This window comes from Lonchura striata, chromosome 18 (assembly GCF_046129695.1).
Source record: "Lonchura striata isolate bLonStr1 chromosome 18, bLonStr1.mat, whole genome shotgun sequence".
In the NCBI taxonomy this organism is placed as follows: domain Eukaryota; kingdom Metazoa; phylum Chordata; class Aves; order Passeriformes; family Estrildidae; genus Lonchura; species Lonchura striata.
The window spans coordinates 1,441,655-1,461,957 of record NC_134620.1 but is presented as its reverse complement, the minus strand read 5'-3'; the positions used below and the strand labels follow the sequence as shown (position 1 = coordinate 1,461,957).

Sequence of the window (20,303 nt, the reverse complement as noted above, 5' to 3'; positions counted from 1 at the left end):
GGGCTTGGCTGGGCTCAGCTCGGGGAGTAGCTCATCACCAGCTCATCATGGTCAGAACGGAGCCTTGTCTCGACTCCACAGACTGCTGTCCCCTGGACAGTCTGGCACAGGTGTGTAGGGGCTTCTCGCTTCTCCCACAGCTCTGAGCAACAGCAGGCCTCAGAGCCGCTGCTGGCGATGGATTCCCTGCTGTGGCAGCGCCCGGAGTCCAGCTGTGGCCTCCATCCCTCTGCCGCTCCTCCCTGTGCAAGGTTGGCAATTGAACTCCAGCTCTGAGAATCTCCATGTATGAGGTCACCTGAGGGCTTTCTGCCCTGTGCAGAATTTGGCCGACCTGGTAAGGCTTCTGGTGGGACACTCTGACAGGAAGGAGTCACCACTTGGTACCAGGATATGTCTGTAATAAAAGTGGAGCACTCTCTGCCAGAGCTGTGATTTGTGCCTCAGTCACCACCTCAGCTTGAGGACCTGAGAGGTTACGTCATCACTAACTGGAAAGTGAGTGGAATCAGTTACCTCATGACGCGTTCCTGAGACTGATAGTCACCTTTCCTGTGCCCTGTGTTTTGCTTTGTGCTTTCCAAGATAAACGGCCAGTTCTGCTTTGACCATGATGTGAATCCAAAAGAAATTGATTAAAATCTGCCCTTTTCCTTTTCTGGAGAACCGCTGGCCACAGGACACAGGAAAGGTGACTATCAGCCTCAGGAACGCGTCATGAGGTAACTGTGCATGTGGTGTGGCCACATGGTAGAGGCAATCCTGACACTTGAGAGCCTGTGAAGCTGTTCTGGTGTTCCAAATTGACTGACAAGGACACAAGGATGATTTAAAGCAAAGTTGTAGGTGCTATGAGTATCCAGAATAAAAATATGCAGCCTCCTGGCCAGAGCTGCCCTTTCTTCAGGGATGCTCCAGGGGGAGATTTCTGGAAGAGCAGCTGGATTTGCTAATTTGTTAGAAATGAGAAGCTTGACTCAGCCAATAGATCAAGCAGCAATTCAATTTATTTATTAATATGGTGACATATGAGCAAAGACAGTGCTGGGTACAGTGGTGGGAGTTTTCCCCTCCAACTGCACACTGATTGCTGGGCTGGCTGGTATTTATTGATCATGTTGATCATGTTCATGCATATTCATAAGCTTTTCTCAGCAGTTTCTATTTCAAATTTTTGATGTCACAATTCTATACTTCAGGATCATAAATCTATGATGGTGATAGATCATAGATTGGTTCATTTCCAATTTCTATACTATATTGTGATCTATTCTAGTTTTCAGCATCCTAGGATGTATATTCCATGATGTGTGTCCCAGATAGTGGGGTCCATCTTCCTGATGTGGGGTCCAGCTTCTAGGACCATTATTCTGGGATAGTGATGTCCAGCTTCCCTTTTCAAAATCACTAATCAGCGACGTTGATGTCCATCTTCCTTTTCCAGGATATTTTCACTGTTTTGCTAGGAGCTTGGGAATAGGTTAATTTCCCTCTTTTGTTTAAATCCTTTATGCATTCTAAAGCTACAGTTTAAAATCCTTAATACAAAGCAACATTCTAAAGTTATAATTCAAATACTCTTATTACAAAACAGCTTAAGACTTCATTACAAGAAAAAAGTTCTTATCAAAAGGCAACATTCTAAAGTTATAATTCAAATACTCTTACTACAAAACAGCTAAGACTTATAATCATTAATTGCAAACAAAACATTGGTCCAAAAGTCTTCTTCCACACTTTCCTCGGTTGTTTATTAGAACTCATCTTTATAACTGTCCCATGGCCGTGTTCCACACATTTCACAATTAAAATTACACAGGTTACCTTTATTTACCTGACATGAAACACAACTTTGTATTTCACAACTTGGTAGCTTTCTAGGCCAGATCCACTCCCCTGCCTGCTGGGTTTCCTGGGGCTCCTGCTGCTCACAAAACTTTCGGGCTTCTGCAGTCACCATTCCTGATGGCTGTAATGGACCACGCATAGGCAAGTTTTGTCTCAATCATTCTGATTTACAACTGGAAAGATGTGATTGTAGGAGAGAGTCCCATGGAGGGTGGGCAGTGCATTCTTAGCCAATTTCCTGCTCCCCCCTGAGTTTCATGCTCCATTCCCTCCTCCAACACACTTCCTGCAGGAGGGCTGAAACGACTGGCTGTGCATGCATGAACAAAACAGCACAAAGAGTTAAGTTTACAAAAAAGGCTTGTACCAGGTTAACTAGAAAATAAAGTGGATTGGACCCACTCAGTGTCTTTTCCCTCCTTTTTTTTTCATTTTCTTTGTCTCACAACCCCAGCTCTGGACCATCCATGCAGCAAGACCAAGATGGGATCTACATACTGATTATAATCTTTGTTCCCTTTCTCCCTCTCCTGTGTTTATTCCTCTCCTGGGCCAAACACACCATATTCCACCCCATTACTCTGTGCTGAACTTCGTTGTGCAAGTGGTAAGTTTATGGAAATGTGTTGTGGCTTGTTAGACAGCTTGTTAGACCTTGTGGAAGTGTATTATAAGAATTTACAGGCTTGTTGGCCAACATCTTTTGAGTCTAAGCAGTGGGCTGGTTGCCAGAGTTACAGTGACTGTACAATGAAACATAGGAGTTCCTGACATGTGTCCAGTGGCTTTGTTCAGCCTGGTGAGGATTTATGCTGAACATCATTCCTCTGACCAGTGGGTCGTGACAACAGCAGAACAGGCCAAGGCTACCATCTTTGGCCAGAGGACAAGGAAGCTCCCAGTCTCCTTTGCAGAATCCCTTGTGTCAGCAGCGTGCCGTGTCTCTAGGACTCACTCCATGAATTGCTGCTCTGTGTAACTGCCCTTCTTTGTTACTGCTGGCAACTTTTAACAGCCTGGGACACAGCTGGCCTCATCCTGCTGCTGGCCAACATCTGCAGAGGTTCTGTGGTGTGACTGTTCCTGATGCTTGCCCTCCATAAAAATTGCTGGGATTCCTGCCTTGTGTCTAGGCTGGACTACAAATTAGAGCCAGGACAGCAATTTCATTGGACTGAGCCAGGAGAAGCCCAGACTCAGTTGCACCAGACTCAGCTCCAGTGGGAAGGAGAGATTCTCTGGGGCCCAAGGCCATCTGAAATTGGCTGCTTCCTTTACCAAAACCAGGGAAACTAGCTTTACTGGGAGATATGTAGAGTTCAAGGAGGAATCCTCAAGTTTTTAAGCTTGTCCTGCATTCATACCCCTTTGCTGAGCCATACAATGATGTGGACGTGGTGTGGATGTTGCAGGCTAGGATGCACAGGCTGCAGCCCTGCCAGTCCCCATGGGGTGCTTGGGGTGGAGCTGGTTGCATGCAGGGCCCTGCTCTGCCACCTGGGAGTAACAAGCACACACGTGCTGTGGCTTGTTCGCCTGACTTTGCAGTAAATTATTCACCCAGTGCTATACACACCTCCTGTTGTAGGCACCCAAACCTTCCCATCATTTGTCACATCTGTTGCACACAATGGGAAGGAAATCTGAAGCATGTGGGAATTTTTTCTCTTGTCAAGCTGCTTTGGTCCTTTCATCTCATTTCCAAAGAGATGATAATTCCAGCCCAGTTTTCCTTGGGCATTGAAAGAAAAGCAACTGTGCTTTCCAGAAATGCCTCAACCCCATGAACTTTTTTCTCCCCAGCATGCCAGCCCACAGCTCCTGCCAAGCCCCCATGCATGCTGTGAAGGGGGTCCCTACTCTAAGCTGCTCCTCCTGGTCTTGGTAAACCCAGCTCCTGCTGATTCATCACTTACCTGACCTTCACCTGGAGTACAGTGATATGCACCAGTCAGGTACTACTCCTTGCAGAGTTGCTTCCTCCTGGGTAGTTTCCATAATTTATAGGGATGTGTTCACCAGGGCAGTAAAACCAGGTGGTCCCAAGATCACAGTGGCATGAGGAAATGCCTAGGGATGAAGGGAAAACAGAAAATTGTAAGAATTTCTTCCTATTATCAGTAGGAGGAAAGTACCATCCTCTTACAAGGAACATCTATACCTTGTAGTGGATTGGGGGTGGTTTTCTTTGTGTACCTTAAGTCTTGGGGCTTTCTGTATTTTCCTGTAGGCAAGGCTGGTTATTTACTGCTGGAAGCAAGGCAAATACTGCTGGAACCTCCTTGCTGAGGGTGGAGGTTCTCTAGTCCCTGGCTCAAGCAGGGTCACCCAAACAAGGCTGCCCAGGGCCTTCAGGGTGCTCTATGACTCTTGGAAAAGACCTTGAGGAGGCTGCAGCTGTGGCTGAAGACCCAGAGCAGGAGATGCCTCCTTTGAGCTGCAGGACCTGCAGATGTGCAGAGCCTGACGACCTCCATTGTCCCTACAGCCCAGCCTCACACTGAAAATAGCTGATGAAGCCAGCTCTGCTTCTGGAATGAGAATCTGGCAAGAGTCTCTTCCCCCTATAAAATTACACAATATATCCTAGAGGGATGGCTCTTTTCTTGAAGACCTCTGGGCAGATGCTACATGATGACAACCAGCACAGCCTTCCCTGAGCCTAGGGCCAGGCACATGGGCTGTCTTTGCCCAGGGTGGCATGTGCATCCATGGGCACAAGTGCCACCCCAGCCTGAACCAGTGCTCTCCCTAGAGCCAGGACTGCAAGGTGCAGGTGAGTTAAGCCCACCACAGGGTAGCCAGGAAGCAGGCAAATGTCACAAAATCAGCAAAAAGAGACGGTCTCCCACCACATCCCAGTGCCCACATCTCTATCAGGCTGATGGAAAGCCTGAGTAGCCTGATGCAGCAGGCTGGGGCACTTCTGGCTGCTGTGTGATGACAGTCCCAAGTCATGCAAGTGTGATAGGGTGGCACTGGTGTGGGGTCTTGGTGCCAAAGGATGGGATCCAGATGGGACAAAGATGTCACATGGGGCCACAGCTTGACCCAGGCTCTCCTATGCAGACAGGTGGTGGCTGTGTTGGCTGCTGGCCTGGGGAGTGCCCACCAACCAACATGGGGTGGAGGGACTTATGGGTCCTTGTGGACTTGTGGACATGCCAGAGTCCAAAGGAGCCCTCAAGGGTCTCCCTGGGTCTGCAAAGTACTTGAACTGATAATCAACTGAGGTGTGAAATTACTGCACCATTCCTTTTCTCATTACAGCTTGAATTGTGTCTTCCAACCTTCACAAGACATCTTCTCTTGTGAAGTTTTTTCCCTGTTCTGCCTTTCATGTTCAGAGCCATGGATGCCCTGGATGCTCTATTGCTTCCTTTCACAAAGCTCTAAGTTCCAGCTTAGATCAGTAAAAAGCAGAGAAGCTTATCTCTGCTGCAGCAATTCCTTTTCCAGGAGGCAGAGCTGTGTGTCTCCTCCAAGGGTGCCCGTCCCCAGGTGACACGAGCAGGCGAGCACCATGTGTGACGCACATACAATATGCCAGTGCTGCTGGCTGGCACAAAAGGCAAGGCTGGACATGGGGATACTGAGACATGGATAAGGTCCCAGATCTGACAGCCACTTACACAGTCTGGTCATCCAGCAGCTGCCTGCAAGATGTCTCCATAGGAGGCATCACCCCAATGCCCATGCTGGCCTGGAGAGTGCAAAAGGAGAAGAAATGAGTCCTGCCATGACTCAGAGTTCAGGGCAGATAAAGTCTGATTTCTGCTCTTCTTCAGCCCAAGTAAGCCTAGCTCTAGTCCTGACCAGTTCAGCAGCCTTTACCAGCCTCACTCCAGTATGGGATCTTTCTTGTACTGGGGAGTCCCAAATGGAGCACGGTGTGCAGAAGAAGGGGTGAAAGAATTGCTTCACCAGCCCATATCTGCCCTCCTGCTGACCCAGGCTGGGACTACTCTCCACCCTCACTGCATGGACCACGAGTACTGGCATCTTCAGCAGAGCTCAGTGCTCCCCCACTCAGGGTCAGCCCTGTGTCCTTGGGAGCTCAGCCGCACACTGGCCTTGTCTACAGCCTTGAGCCACGTCAGTGGAGCTGGGTGCAGGGTTGGCAGTGCTGCCTGTTGGGTTGGGTAGTCCGGGGTTCAGCCCCACATCCTCACTGTCCAGCCAGACACCAACCTTGTGCCAGCAGCTGGCAGCAGCTGCATGATTACACAGTGGGGAGATCTGCTGCAGGGCCAGCCCTGTAACCCACTGGCTGCTTGGGTGGTGAAGGCCAGAGCATTAGGCATCCCTCCTTATCCCCTGTTATCTTCCAGACAAACCTAAACTGAGTTTTCTGTCTCTCAAGCAGTCATCCACTTGTCAGCCAAGGCTGTCCTGTGCTGCCCCAGGAATCCCTCCCTGTGGGGCCCCACAGGGCTGCCAACACAGCCCAGGCACAGGGCAGCCCCAGGGTGCTGGACATGATGGGGCACAAAGCACGCATTAGGCGGTCCTAGGGGCACTGGGACATGAGCACAGCACAGTGTTCAGGAGGGCTCTCTGGATCCCTATGGGTGGAAGGCTGGTTCTCCCACATCTGGGGTATCCCTGCGCAGAGCCCTTCCACAGCCTTGGCATGCCAGTCCTGCCAGCCCTCATCCAGCTTCATGAACACAGCTCCCAGGATACAGGAAACCTTTGTGACACATGGGGTGATGTCATGGGTGGCGCATGGCAGACCTATCACAGCCACAGGATGAACTCTGCCCTGTCTGGAGTGCATTGCTGTCAGGGAAATCCTGATAAGGTAAGCCCACACTGCCAAGCCCCATCCATCAGGCCCCAGTGTCTCCCAGTTAGGGTTAGGGCACATGGGGATCCACAGACCTTCTCCCCGAACCCCAGCAGGGCAGAGCATCAGCCTGGACAGACATGACTCCAGACTAGCCCTGGAAGAAAAAAACATACCAGAGGAACCTCCCTCCCTCCCTCCCTACCTCCCTCCCTCCCTCCCTCCCCGCTTCAGGTAGAGAGGTGCATTTGGACTTCAGTGGGCCAATTCTCCAGAGCAGGGCCAGCATCCTTTTGGGATGCAGCAGGATTCCCAGACACACAGGCCACCCTGAACAACACTTCCCTGGGCCAGTGGGGCTCTGGGACACGTGAAGCTCTGCCCCACAGCCCAGCTACCCTCCCAAGGTATTTCCAGGGTAGAGAGATCCTGATTCCCAGGGGGATATTGTACCAGCGTAAGTTGTGCCACCAGCTGGAAAGCAGCTCTGCAGGGATGGACCTTGGTATCCTGCTGGGCACCAGCTAAGCAGAAGCCAGGGATGTGTCCTCATGGCACCAGGCAAAGCTGGGCAGGGAGCACCAATGGGGAGGCCATGCAGCTCCAGCTGGGATTACCTGGGATAATCAGATATGCTGGGGTGAGTTCAGCAAAGTGCTGTGATGGTGGTGGAGTGACTGGACTACCTGTACTGTGTGGGGTGGCTGCAGGAGCGGGGTCTGCTGAGGCTGGAGCAGAGGAATTTTGCAGAATCCTGCTAATACACAGGCAAGGAGGGTGCAAAGAGACAAGAGTTCATCTCTTCCCAGTGATGCCCAGTACTGGAACAAAATGCAATAAGCACAAACTGGGGTATGGGAGGTTCCTTTGAATATCAACACCTTTGTACTGTGAGGGTCAGGCCTTAGTACAGGTCACAGCAGGAGTTGCCCTGGGGGGCTGTGGTGGCTCCATCCTCAACAATCCTCAACTCTCAAACAGGTGTGATCCTGGGCTGTGGGCAGCTTCTGCAGAGGCTGGACAGGACAATGCTCTGTTCCTGACTGCACACAGTGAACACTTGAGCAGGGATATGGCTACAGCCTGTGCGGGACACACACATGGTTGGGCACACATGGCACATGGCCATACACTCACACACGTGTGTATACGTGTGCTCAAGGTGAGTGTGCAGGCACCTATGCACAGCTGCACACACACCTGCATCCAGAGTCCTGCACATGAGAGCACACTCATGAGTGCCCAGGGAGAGAGTGCGTGGGGTGGGGTGTGTGTAGCAGGCGGTGCCCAGGATGGGGAGTGCCAGGATGGGAGTGCCCGGGATGGTGGTACCGGGATGGGGGTGCCGGGATGGGGGGTGCCAGGATGGGGGTGCCGGGATGGGGTGCCCGGGATGGGGTGGTACTGGGATGGGGGGGGTGCCCAGGATGGTGGTACCGAGATGGGGTGCCCGGGATGAGGAGGAGCCAGGGCTGGGGTCCCCGGCTGGGTCCCGCCGCTCTGTCCCGGGGCGGGGCGGGGCGGGGCCTGCGCGGCGCGGACCAATCAGCGCTGGGCTCGCTGTGGGGCGCGGAGTTAAAAGGGGGAGCGGAGCGGGGGGCGGGCCGGTGCGCGGGATGTGGGCGCGCGCGGTTCTGGCCTGCGCGGCGCTTTGCACATGCGCGCGCGCTTGGCTCGGCGGGGCCGCGTGCGCGCGGGAGGCGGCGGGCGCGGGCGGCGCGCGGTACGTGGCGCTCCTGACTGCCGGCACCGGCACCGGACCCGCGCTGGTCGAGAGCGTCTGGGCTGCCCCGGGCCGCCTCCGCGCCTGCTGGACCCGCCGCGATCCGCTCCTCGCTCGCGCCTTCCGCGCCGCCTGCGCGCAACAGCCGCCTGCCGCGCCCGGGGCCGCGCTGCGCCGGGCCCTGTCCGTGCTGTGGCGGCGTCGTGCCGCCTGCACCGACCCCGTGCCGGCGGGACCGCAACGCCGCCGCCGCCGGGGCTGGACGCTGCCGGGAACGCTGTGGTGCGGCGCGGGGAACTCGGCGGGGAACTGGAGCGAGCTGGGTAGGGAGCGGCGGGGGGCGGCGGGAGCGCCCCGTCTCCCCCCGCGGGGCCGCGCTCACCGCCGCCTCCGCAGGGCTCTTCCGCGGCCCCGACCAGTGCTGCCGGGAGCACGACCAGTGCTGGGCGCAGATCACGGCGCTGCAGTTCAACTACGGCATCCGCAACTACCGCCTGCACACCGTGTCCCACTGCGACTGCGACGCCAGGTGAGCCCGGGGCGTGAGGAAACGGGAGGCCCGGGGAGCCCACCCTCCTCACCGGTTCCCTGCCCGCAGGTTCCGGCGGTGCCTACTCGCCGTCAACGACACCGTCTCCAACATCATCGGCGTCACATTCTTCAACCTCTTGGAGGTGCCGTGCTTTGTGCTGGAAGAGAGTGAGGAGTGCATCCAGTGGTACTGGTGGGGCGGGTGAGTTCCCGGGGTGCCCGGCCCTCAGCGTGCCTGCACGGCTGCCCCCTCGGGCACTGGCTTGGCATGGTGTGCACGACCTCACAGCACGCGGTGTCCCCAGGTGCGAGCGTTATGGAGTAGTGCCTCTGGCCAGGATGGTGAAGCAGAATCACTACCACCCCAGCCTACCAGCAGAGGAGAGGGGCAGACCCACTGTGCAGCCCTCGGGCAAGGGAAGGAATTTCTCTAGAACAGGGCGTAAACGGTTCCGACAGGAACTGAAGACAAAGCCTGGGCGGCACTGGTCACGAAGACCTAAGACAGCCCAGCAACCACAGGGCCCAGGTACCCCTGCATTTGCCAGGGACAAGGCTGAGCTCGCAACCAGGCACCCAGCAGTGCAGTGGGGGCTAGAGCCTGGCCGTGCAACAGCATTGACAATGTCAGGACAGGATTCAGTTGGAGCAGAGCAAGGAGCTGGAATCTCAGCATATCCTTGGTATGGCAGCCTTGGACCCAGCCCAGCCACAGTGCAGTGTGGAGCCACCCCCGTGCCAGCTGTGAAGGGGCGCAGGCAGCAGGGTGAGCTGGTACTGTGGGCAGCATGTGCATAGTGCAGCTGGGGTGGCTCAAGGCCTCAGGCTGGTGGAGTCATGTGCTGGGTGTGCCCATTACCTCCCCACTCTCCTCAGGCCCGGGCAGGGGGTGCAGGTGCAACAAGCACCTGGCTAAGTGTGACCACCAGATTGCACCCCATGAAGTGAAGTACCAGCTGCACAATGCGGACAGCCGGACGCTCCTCCACTGCAACTGCACACACAGGTGTGAGTCCAGGAGGAAAAGGGCACTGTGTGCATACAGCTGGGGATCCGAGGAGGTGGGATGCCTGCCCCGGCCAGCACCTGGTGACACATGCTCTCCTGTGCCTGCAGGCTGGCACGTTGCCTCCACAGGGCAAGGCACTGCAGTGACACAGACGTGGCTGTGCTGGCTGACCGCATCACCATGAACTGCTTTGTGCTAGAGCTGCCTGCTGCCTGCAGCCCAGGCAGGGGGTCACAGAACAGGTAAGTGGGGAGGTCGAGGGGCCAGGGGCTAGGTGGAGCAGGAAACTGGTAATGCAAGCATTGGTCCCTGCTCTGCCATGCCACAACCAGGCTGCAGGGCAGGGGCAGTGGATGTTGGTGCTGCAGGGTTACAGTGGTGCTCACAGCTTTGCTTTTCCAGCAGCTGTACCATGATGACCAGGGCTGTGCTTGTACCTGCACGGTGGCTCAAAAAGGTTCTAAGACACTGGGGGCCTCTACATGTGAACTCCAAGGCCAAGGATGTACATTGGAAGACACATGCCAGGGGAGAAGGAACCCTCTGTGAGCAGTGCCAGCATCTCATTGTAGAGCAGACACCAGCTTGGCCACACACAGTGCTTCGATGACAGCCAAGCAGTGCTGCCTTGGGAAGGGGAGGAAGATGTGCTGTACAGCAGATGCAGCTGGGAGCTGCTTGGGGTCTGGTCCTCAAGTCAAAGGATGGCACTAAGCATGGCTGTTGGCGTGACAGCATGGAGCTGGGGACCACAGCCAGAGGAGGCAGAGAGACTGAGAAGCCTCTCAAGGAACTGCCATCCATGACTACCAAAAGCAAGGGGAAAGAAATAGGAGGGCTCAGGAAAGAGGAAACCCATTGTGCTTCCCTGGTGTGCTCTGTGGCAGGGGGGATGGTAGGGTACCCCACCCCTATATTGGTGACCCTTCAACTGAGGGGCCTGAGCAGTGAGGTGTAATCCTGACCCTCTTGCCCAGGCAGGGTAGTAGGGCTGGGGTCAGTACCTGCATGCAGCAGAAAAAATAAAAGGTGGGTGGTCAGAGCATGATTTGTGGTGCAAGAGTTGAGCCTGCTGTCCCCTCTTGACACTCTGGCCCACACCCCAGGGCTGATCCTGCCCCCAGCAGTAAGCACAGTGCAGCTGGGGTGGGCAGGACCATTTATTTTGTCATTTGCACTATGTTCAGGCTGAGGCACAATGGTAGAGCAGGGAAGGAGCAAGCTTTGTTCTCCAGGGTACCCTGTGGTGGTCCTTGCTCTGTGCCTATCACCATTCCTGCTAGAGCCCTGCCCTGGCCTTTTGTGCCATCTGCAGGTGTGAGGACAGCACTCCTCCGGTGGGAGAAGAGTCCTTGCACTTGGAAGTTCGTAAGGGGTTCCCCAAACTGCATTAGACCATCTCTGCCTACCCTCCCCTGTGTGGTCACCTCACAGCCCAGGGCAGGAGCTTGGGCTGGGAGCAGCAAGGGGAAAGGCCTCTACCTGCCAGGCACACAACAGGGGTGAGGAGTCACTGCAATAAATAAAGGAGGGAGTGTCTCAGCAGGGAAGTGGCAGAGGAAAGCACACAGCAAGCGCGCTACGGGGAGGATGGAGGGAGCCACTGCATCAGCGGCCCATGGGACAGCTATGTCTATCCAGTTCTTGGGGGCTGTGCCTCTCCTTTGGGGAGGAGCCACAGCCTGGGGGGCTGGTGGGGCTCATTCTCCAGCAGGAATAATAGCCCTGGTCTGCACTCTCCTGCCGCCGGCCCAGGGCCTGGTCAATCATCTCCAGGCGCAGTGCAGGCAGCAGGCCCAGGTTCCGGGGATCAGCCCTGGCCAGGGAGCTGTCAGCAGAGACATGCTGGAGGCCACTTTGTTCCTGCACAGTCTGATAGAACGAGTTGCCATCTGGGCTCTCAGCTGCCTGTCCAAGCTCCTTGCTTTTCACTTCATGGTGCCCCGGCTCCTCCTGGGGCAGATTGATGGTGGGGATATTTCTGGGGAGGCTGCAACGGCTCTGGGGTGAGGGACTGCGGCTTGTACCCCTGTCCCGGCTTGATGGCCGCAGGATGAGGCCCTGGAACTTGGCCAGGCTGGGGCTTCGGCTCCGGTGACGTTTCATCTTGCCTGGACTGGGACTACGGGATTTGGGAGCCAGGAGGACAAGTGTACTGTCATCCTCTTCCGAGCTGCTGCCTGAGCTGTCTGTAGAGCTGCTGCCCTCCTCTGACCTGGGTAGGGAAATCTGCACCCATGCATCAGCACTGCTAGCAGACCCTCACAGGGACTGTTGAGTACAACAACACCAGCTGGCCTCCCCAAGAGACACCCCCCTTCCCCCCATATCCATCCCCCTTCACCCTCACCTCTTGGCTGTGCTCACCTGGAAGGGCTCAGTCACACCAGCAATGCTACTGGAGGTGTTGCTGTAGTATCCAAGGATGTACTCGCCATTCCCCTTGGGCAGTGCTTCCTCAGAGAATATCACCTGCAGCCCAGAGACACCTGATGGGCACTGAGGTTGGCACAGGGGTACCCCCCTGCCACCTCACCTTCAACCCCAGCTAAAAGCACAAATCTCTGCTGCCAATACCATGAGCCTGCCCCATACCTAGCAAAAGGTAATAACAAGGTGCCTGCCTCCCACATTCAGGGGCACAAAGGGGCCATTGTCCCCCCACTGGGGGCAGAAGTGCCAGCAAGACAGCAGGGCTGGCCCCAGCTCACCTGTGCACACAGCTGCTTCTCCAGGCAGCGCTCCCCATCATCACTCCTGGCCCAGACATAGGACACATAGTCTTTGGGGTGCCGAAAGCCCACCTGTGCACAATACATAGGACAATACAAGTGAGTGGGACAATGTGAGCCACACTTGGCACAGTTACTCTTCAGTCTCCTGTTGCTCAGCCCACTCTGTTCACAGAGGGTGACCCAAAGCTGCCTTGCACCACCCTGCAGGTATACCCTGGGGCCCCGTGGGGCCCACAGAGCAGGGGGAAGAAGGAACTGCTGGACCAGAGCCTCCAGAAGCAGGACCACATCATGATGCCAGGGGAAGGGAGGGCACAGCTCCATGCCCTCACCATGTTCACTGGTGGGGGTAGTTCAGAAGGGACCCCACAGTGCTGCGCAGTGCTCCCCACTCCCTCCAGCCCCAGCAGCCCCCAAGCCCCTACCCGGTAGAGTCCTATCCAGTCCCAGGAGCTCCGGTGGAAGCCAACAGCCATCTTGTACCTGACAACTGCTTGTTCAGGCCTGCTCCACTCGTCAGCCACATAAATCTCAACCAGGGGCTTGTCCACCTTGGAAGCAAACTGTCAGAGACAGGTATGTGCTGAGAAACGGCATGACAAAGAGCTGGTTCTGTTGCCCAGACACCCCATGCATATATCCACAGCAGCCCCCAGTAAGAGCCAAGGCAGCTGAGCTTGCCGAACCGAAGTAAGCCCCCCACACACAAGGCTGGACATCCCACCCCTGCAGCTCCTGCCTGTGTTCCCAGTAGCCCTGGACAGTGCTCACCTGCACAGCAAAGATGGCAGCTACTGGCTTGTGGTCACTGACGGTGTATTCCATGTGACTGCAGTAGCATAGCTGGCTCACTGACAGCACGCCCTGGCTGGGCCGGTGCCCACCTGTGCCTAATCCCTTGCTGGGAGGTTTTATCTTCCACAGGATGCGGTCAGTCCAGGCAGGTTTTCGCTTCTTGGCACTGGCAGGGCACAGAGGGGCATCTCTTGCCTGGCAAGGGCAGTGGGCTCTGACCCAATCTGCCTCTCCCTGGCACTACAGCACATGTGGGCAGAGGATGCAGCTCATCTTGGCACTCGGCACAGCTGCAGGGACAGACCTGTGCTGGCACCAGCACTGCCATCACATCACAGTCCAGTCAGTGCCTGCCCCAGCATGGCTGCTTTCCCCATCCATCCACACCACCACCTGCACTGGCTCCGAGCCCCACAGGTCCTGCATATCTCAGTCCCAGCTCATGTCCAGTTCTGCTCTCCTACCTGCTATCATACTTGTTGGTGCCCACATCAAACTTGAAAGTGGGTGGGAAGTTCAGGGGTCCCTCCTGGAAGCCTCTGAGAACAGGCCACGTGTTTTTGGCAATGTTCAGCTGTGGGGAAGAGAGCACATCAAGGAGCACAGCAACCCCTATATAGCCAGACCCCTCTGCAGATCCTGCCAAGATCTCCCCACCCTCACACACTGTGATATCCCAGTCCCATTCCTGCCAGCTCCCACAGCTCTTGGGGCTTATCCATCTATGCCAGCAGCTAGTCTGTAAATTCAATGCCTCAGCTCTTCATACACTCATGAGGGAAGTGTGCCCATCTGCATCCAGACTGACCTGGGATTCTGATGTCCCTTCCTCCCCCAGAGACATGAGAGCCAGGGCCCTTTGTGTCCTATGGGTTGCAAGAGGACATGCCCTGTCCCACAGCTGTATGGGCAGTTTTGGGGAAAGTCAGTCACTGCTAGGGGTCCAGTGCAGGCTGGCAGCACACACACCCCTCACCTGATCCTTCTCCCAGAGCTGGCTCAGGACATTGCTGTCAATGGCGTACTTCACAAAACAGATGTCCAGGCTCTCGATGCGGAAATTGAGATCCCCAAACCAGAACACAAGGCTGTGGATGGCAGCAAGGGCAACAGTGAAAAAAAAAAAAAAAAAGACTGAGGATACCAGAGCCAGGGACAGCAGGGGTAAGATGTCCCCAGCCTCGGGGCAGCCTTTAGCCCACAGCACAGGTGCTCATGGGAACACTGGCTCAGGTCACTGCTCAGCCAACAGCCTGGCCAGCTGCCAGGATTCTGTAGGTAGGACAAAGCACCATTAGCCAAATGGGCCAGACTTCCCCAAGCTGAAACCAAGGGGGGAAATTTCCACAGAGAGGCACCATTGGATTCAGATCACAAAGCCAGGACACAGGGGCAGAGCTGGCCCCTCTGACTGGTCCCAAACCCCAACAGTGCTAGTAAGGCAGGAATTGTACCAGCCCTGAATGTGGTGAGACCAAGACCCCTCTATAAACACCTCCCCCACTATACTGAGTCCATGCTGGGCCAGCTCTGCAGGCAAGACCTAATCTCCAAGCTGTGCTGGGATGTAGGGGAGACCCCAGACCCTGCATGGAGGTGGTCAAAGACTAGGACTGGCACTAGAGTCCAGACTAGGGAGCAAAGTGGTGGGGTACGCACTCATGGTCCAGGATGCCGTTGGCCACGGGCCCCTCAAACTGCTGCATGTGCAGTATGGTGGCAAAGTCCTCCTTCCGCTGCTCCGCCTTCTCCAGGTGTGCTGGCAAGTGGCAGTTCAGGAAGCAGACCATGTGGCCGAAGATGCAGAGACGAACACTCACCCCACCCTTGTTGCCCTGCACCAAGAGGATCCCATGACTCCTTGGGAAGACAGCCCCTTACAATCTCCCCCCAGGACCACACTCACCCAGTATCCCCCCAGCCCCGTCCTGGTGCAGTCTGTCTGGATGTCCTGCAGGAAGGGCAGGTGGTAGTACTTGGCAAACACCAGCAGGATCACACCTTGCATCCGCACTGTGCTGACCTGGAATTTGAGCAGTGGCTGGAGTAGGATAGTAGAGAGCCTGGGGACGAGGGGACAACTCGCCCCACTCCTGGCCATGAGGAAGCACCCCCACCCTTCATGTGCCACTCCATCCCACAGGTGACTAACAGGTTATTTGATTCAGAGATCTGTGCATACCCTCATGAGCACTGATGGCCAAACCTGAGCCTCAGTGATGCTGGGCTTACATATGCTCTGAGGCAAATGGCTTGGGGAGCTGAAGCTGTCTGGGGAAGCTGAGCCTGCCCTGAGTCTTGTAGGCTGTTACCAGCAGCACTGGCCAGTTCCCACATTCACCTCCTCACCCTGGTTCAATACAGCAGGCGACATAAAGTCACCCCAAAGCACCAGAGGGGAAGCATAAAGTGCAGGAAAGGCAGCTGGGTGGCACAAGCCAAACAACTTGCTGGGTGGGATGCAGCAGCGGTCTCTGCTGCCTGGATGGCTGCAGGCTATCCCTCCAGCCCGCTCTCCCACTGCACTTCCCTCCCAGCTTTCTCTTCCCGTGTCCCACGTGCCTGGCAGGCAGAGAGAACACCAACAGTCAACTCCTTTAGGACTCCTTACCAGGATGAAGTGGAAGGGGCTCAGCACATCCATGAAGAGTTCACTCCACTGATCTGTGAAGAGGGCATCCTTCAAGCGCTTGTTTATCTTGGAGTTTACCTCCTGCAGCCTGAAAGGAAATGTAAGGTCCTTCAGCTATACCAGGAAACCATCTGTGTCCCAGTTAGTGAGAACTTGGGAGAGGTGCCAAAGCACAATGCTGGGCAGCAGGACAGGGTGGGAAGGGCAGGTCAAGGGAAGACACTGATTTTAGAGCACAAACCAGCCATGTCCTTGCTCCAATGATTTTGGGCCATGTGGTGGCCAGAGGCACAAGTGGCCCTGAATCCAGGAAGCCTTGGCCCTTTCTAAAGCAGAAGCAGTTAAGCTGCACAGGGCTGAGCAGAAGCCTAAAGCCCATCTCTGTGTGCAAGAGGGGCTTACAGAGCCTTTCAGTCTCTACAGAGAAGTCATGTCCCAACAGCACAAGGTGTTCAGATGTATTCGAGCTGCGTAGCTCAGAGCAGCAGCAGCCAGAAAGCTAATAGTGCTCCTCCCAGCTTGGCAATTAATGAAGAGAAGGAAAAACGTCCACAGAGAACAGCACAATCACAAAATGTCTCGCCCAAAAATATTGAGTGCTTAGAGCACAGAGACACAGGTCAGAGGAAGGACACAGCCAAGCACAGATGCCAGGAAGTAAGGAGTAGTAGGACACCCTGCCCTGGCCAGAACATGGTCCCAGTAGGTCCCTTACTATCAGCTACACCCCTCACCCCATCCATCTAGCTCAGGTTGACCTCTGGTACCCACACAGACCCATTCCACTGGCCTGCAAGGCTGAGGGGACTGACAGGCTGGCTCCAACATGGCTCCAGCAGTGTGTCAGCCCTTACACCACTAAGCCCCCACAACTAGAAGCTCGGGGACAGTCCTGGAGGCAGATCCAGCTTTTCCACCTCATACCTATAGGCAGAGTCTACTTCCTGCCCCCTGTGCAAAGACAGCACATCCTTGGCCTTGGCAGGAATTCACATACCACTGGTGTGTCTCTTGAGGGGCAGCCACCCTCACCTCAGCAGCCTCACCACAGTGCTGTGGTACTGCCCTGTCAGCAGGTCTGTGTACCAGGGGCATGGAGCCAATCCAGCCTCTGGAGAACAGCAGATCTATGCCCTTGATGCTTGCATACCACATGCAAAAGCAGAGGAGGAGAATGCTCCCAGAGGACTTGGCCAGGTGAGTCAAATACCTTGACAGACCTGACCCAACGACTGCCACAGCTCACAGCAAGAGCATGGCTAACTTGGCCCAGTATAGCCAACCTCAGGCTTGATGAGTATTCATGTCTAATTAGTACTCAAGGGTTTCAGTTCCTCTCAGCACTCTCATTTTACCAGGAGTTGATTCTCCATCACCTTTTCTGACATGCCATCATTTGTGATGCACACCCCTCCCTGCTCCCCATGCTCCAAGGGAGGCTGGGGCTGCCTTCCATTCTTTGTCCCTCAGGGCTTTGGGGATTCCCCAAAAAGGCAATTGGCCAGAGTGGAGAGGGGAAGGAATAGAGGGAGCTGCACCTCATCTTCTTACCCAATGGCGATCATATCCACATCGTTTGTCTCGCCCGTGTTCAGGTGCAGCAGAGACGTCACATCATTTGGGGGCATGGCTGTACCTACATTCCAGGTGACCACTGTGATGCTTGGGAGGACAAAGGAAGAGCAGGCTAACACGAAGGCTCAGAGGGGTTCTTTGTAACCCTGTTCAGCCCCCAGATTCACCAAGGAAGCTTTTTGCTGGCAACAGAAGTAGCCAAGGCTGAAGCTTAGTCATGGCATATACACCAGGTTCTTAACTCCCGTATGAGAGAGACAGGTCCTTGTCTCCAAGATCCCCCAGGATCTGCACCTGAAATTCTAGAAACCAACACAAAGAGCCCTCGTTTCCATCACCACCAGCTGACACAGGCATGCTGTGAAACAGGGTGTCTCTGGAAAACCGCTTTCCACCCTTCCCCAGGAAGGCTCAGGCTCTTGGGGAAAAGGACCCGGATCTCAGTTCCCAGCCCTTGCCAGCCACAAAGGCCAGGGCAGTGCATGTGACAGCAGTGCTGCAACCCCGCAGCGGTGTCCTTCACCAACGCAAAGCCACATCCGTTACAACACATTAATGCCATTGCGCAACGGGCACCAGCAAAGGGCCCGCAGGCTCTTTTGGTAGTGACAGGAACCTCAGTCACAGGGGAGACGATTCAATAGGGAAGAAGAGCAGCGCCACGCTAGCCCTAGTGCTCAGGGACAGCCGGGGCAGGGGCAGGTAGCACTCCCTCCACAGTCCGTGTCTGTATCACGATATACTGCACGAACAGTGGGCACCAGACACCCTCGCTGCCAGGAGCTTGCCTGCAGCCCCGCACCCCAATCCTGCTGAATCCGCCACAGCGAGAAGAGGCACAGCGGGTGCTGGTCCCGCGGCACTGCGAGCCCCGTTCCCGCGAGCGCCCCGCGGCCCCACTCACCGGAACGCGCCGTCCTCCGGGGCTCGTCCCGGGCAGTCCGGCAGCAGATCGCAGACGTCGCTGGGGCCGAGACGACCGAGGGGCCGGGCAAGGACGGGCAGCTCGCCCGGCTCTGCTCGGGGGGTCAGGCCCGCCCAGCCGCCGGCGAGGGACTCACTGGACACAGCCTTGGGCAGTGTCGGGGCGCGGGGCACGGCGGGGCCCGCCCAGGCCGCGATGTGGTCGCTGGACTCCGCTTTGGGCAGCATCTCCCGCCACTCCGGCGGGGCCGGCGCGGGGAAGGTGACCCGGCCGGGCGCTGCCGGGGACGGGGGGCCGCCCGGGCCGGGGGACAGTAAGGGCGGCAGCGGGGTCTGGGCCTGGGGCCGCTCCTCGGTTCCTGCGCGCCGCGGGCAGACGTGCTCGAAGCCGTGCCCGTCCGCTCGGGAGCTCCTACGGCCTCCCGGGACGCCGCTGCCGGGGAAAGGCACCGCCGAAACGCCAGCGTCGGGCGGCAGCCGAGTCGCGCTCCCGGGGCCGCGCGGGGGGCCGGGGCGAGATCCCGCGCCGGAGGCCGAGCCCCGGTCGGCGCTGCGGCGCCGGGCCGGGTCCATCGGCGCCAGGAGACCGGAGCGGCCCGGCCCGGCCCGGCCCCGCGCACCTTGCGGCCCCGCCCCGTGACGTGCCGGCGGTGACGTCAGCGCCCGCCACCTGCCGGCCCGCCCCGCTCACGTGACGGCCCGTGCCTCGTGGGAGCGACCTGTCCGGAAGCGGCCTCGCGCGCGCGTATCCGCCCCTGCACGCCTGCCCCTGCAAGGAACCTTGCATATCTGTCCTTGCTTGTGGACATCTGCCCATGCAAATTAATGCCCGCCTTGTTGCATTACTGTGTGTATGACCGTTCACCATTGCAGCTGTTGTGTCAGCTTGTGCCAGATATGTCTATGGTCTGCTGCAGAGTGTTTCCATTGTTGCATTGTTGGTGAGCACACACACTGTCATGCAGCTGTGTGTGTGTGTGTGTGTGTGTGTGTGTGTGTGTGTGTGTGTGTGGTTGTATCCGGCTGTGTGGATATTTACATATGGGCTGTGTGTGCTGCATGTGCATCGCTGTGTGTGTACTGGTCTGTGTGTGCAGATGTGTGTGTGCAGCTCTGTGCAGCTCTGTGTGTGTAGCTGGGTGTGTGTGTGTCTGTGTGTGCTGTGTGTATGTGGCATTGTGTCTAGGTGCTGCTGTACCTGTGTGTGGCAGTGCCCATGTACTCCAGTGAAGCACTTTGTACAGGCAGGTCTGAACACCTGCATTCGGGGTGCACACACACACAGGAGTCTGGGTGACAGGTCCATCCTCATCCTGTGCCTGCTACAGTGTCTGGGGAAGGCTGGAGCTTGAAGAGGAGGAGGACCCTGGTGAATTAAGGAGTGAGGCTGAAGAGGATACTGGTCAGAGAGTACAAAATTCCCAGGTCCCCATGGGACTCAGTCAGGAGCCAAAGGAACTGTGGGAAGTGGCTCCCTGACATCGTGGTGGGGCATTTGCAATAATTTGTGATCAATGGTGGCAACTGGGAAAGGACTGAGGAGAGTCAATGTCACTGCTCTGCACTGGACATAGCACTCCAGGGGTGGCCTCATAGGAGCCTCCATGACCTCCTGTGGCCTGCTGACAACACCCCCAGTGCAGCTCAGGATGTCATTCACCTGCTTTGCCCTGAGGAGATGGTGAGCTCACGGTCAGTGAGGGTCAGGGTGTGCAGGGCTGTGTGTGGAGGATGTATGTGTG

At 56.4% G+C, this 20,303-nt stretch overlaps 2 protein-coding genes and 1 long non-coding RNA gene across 5 annotated transcripts; 1 reads left to right on the top strand and 2 right to left on the bottom strand.

Moving 5' to 3' along the window:
* Positions 1-989: 989 nt before the first annotated feature.
* Positions 990-7,143, bottom strand: LOC110473851 (uncharacterized). Of its 2 annotated transcripts, none has more exons than XR_002465978.2 (3): positions 7,091-7,143; positions 3,765-3,918; positions 990-1,969 (listed from the first exon to the last, which is right to left on the bottom strand). It is a non-coding gene; the product is annotated as an uncharacterized LOC110473851 (long non-coding RNA). The 2 variants fall into 2 exon arrangements; XR_002465979.2 differs by lacking the exon at positions 7,091-7,143 and adding an exon at positions 5,481-5,819.
* A 1,110-nt stretch (positions 7,144-8,253) lies between these two features.
* PLA2G3 (phospholipase A2 group III) lies at positions 8,254-10,945 on the top strand. The gene is made up of 7 exons (XM_021536783.3): positions 8,254-8,683; positions 8,757-8,889; positions 8,959-9,093; positions 9,197-9,657; positions 9,768-9,897; positions 10,008-10,142; positions 10,303-10,945. The coding sequence occupies exons 1-7, from the start codon at positions 8,254-8,256 to the stop codon at positions 10,508-10,510; spliced, it is 1,632 nt and encodes a 543-aa protein (XP_021392458.2). The 3' UTR covers positions 10,511-10,945.
* A 97-nt stretch (positions 10,946-11,042) lies between these two features.
* Positions 11,043-19,134, bottom strand: INPP5J (inositol polyphosphate-5-phosphatase J). Of its 2 annotated transcripts, XM_021536767.2 has the most exons (12): positions 18,542-19,134; positions 17,614-17,724; positions 16,042-16,150; positions 15,337-15,453; positions 15,090-15,265; positions 14,407-14,518; positions 13,895-14,004; positions 13,407-13,596; positions 13,061-13,198; positions 12,612-12,704; positions 12,268-12,372; positions 11,043-12,129 (listed from the first exon to the last, which is right to left on the bottom strand). In XM_021536767.2, the coding sequence occupies exons 1-12, from the start codon at positions 19,132-19,134 to the stop codon at positions 11,509-11,511; spliced, it is 2,475 nt and encodes an 824-aa protein (XP_021392442.2). In that variant the 3' UTR covers positions 11,043-11,508. The 2 variants fall into 2 exon arrangements, with proteins under 2 accessions (XP_021392442.2, XP_021392443.2); XM_021536768.2 differs by lacking the exon at positions 17,614-17,724.
* Positions 19,135-20,303: the final 1,169 nt, after the last annotated feature.

Excerpts from the sequence above, each read along its gene's own strand:
- PLA2G3 (XM_021536783.3), top strand. The coding sequence starts at position 8,254 with ATGTGGGCGCGCGCGGTTCTGGCCTGCGCGGCGCTTTGCACATGCGCG. Across the intron at positions 8,890-8,958 it reads CACTGCGACTGCGACGCCAG|GTTCCGGCGGTGCCTACTCG; the intron begins GTGAGCCCGGGG and ends CCCTGCCCGCAG. Across the intron at positions 9,898-10,007 it reads CACTGCAACTGCACACACAG|GCTGGCACGTTGCCTCCACA; the intron begins GTGTGAGTCCAG and ends CTGTGCCTGCAG.
- INPP5J (XM_021536767.2), bottom strand. The coding sequence starts at position 19,134 with ATGGACCCGGCCCGGCGCCGCAGCGCCGACCGGGGCTCGGCCTCCGGC. Across the intron at positions 17,725-18,541 it reads CCGGAGGACGGCGCGTTCCG|CATCACAGTGGTCACCTGGA; the intron begins GTGAGTGGGGCC and ends TGTCCTCCCAAG. Across the intron at positions 16,151-17,613 it reads GTGGATATGATCGCCATTGG|GCTGCAGGAGGTAAACTCCA; the intron begins GTAAGAAGATGA and ends ATTTCCTTTCAG.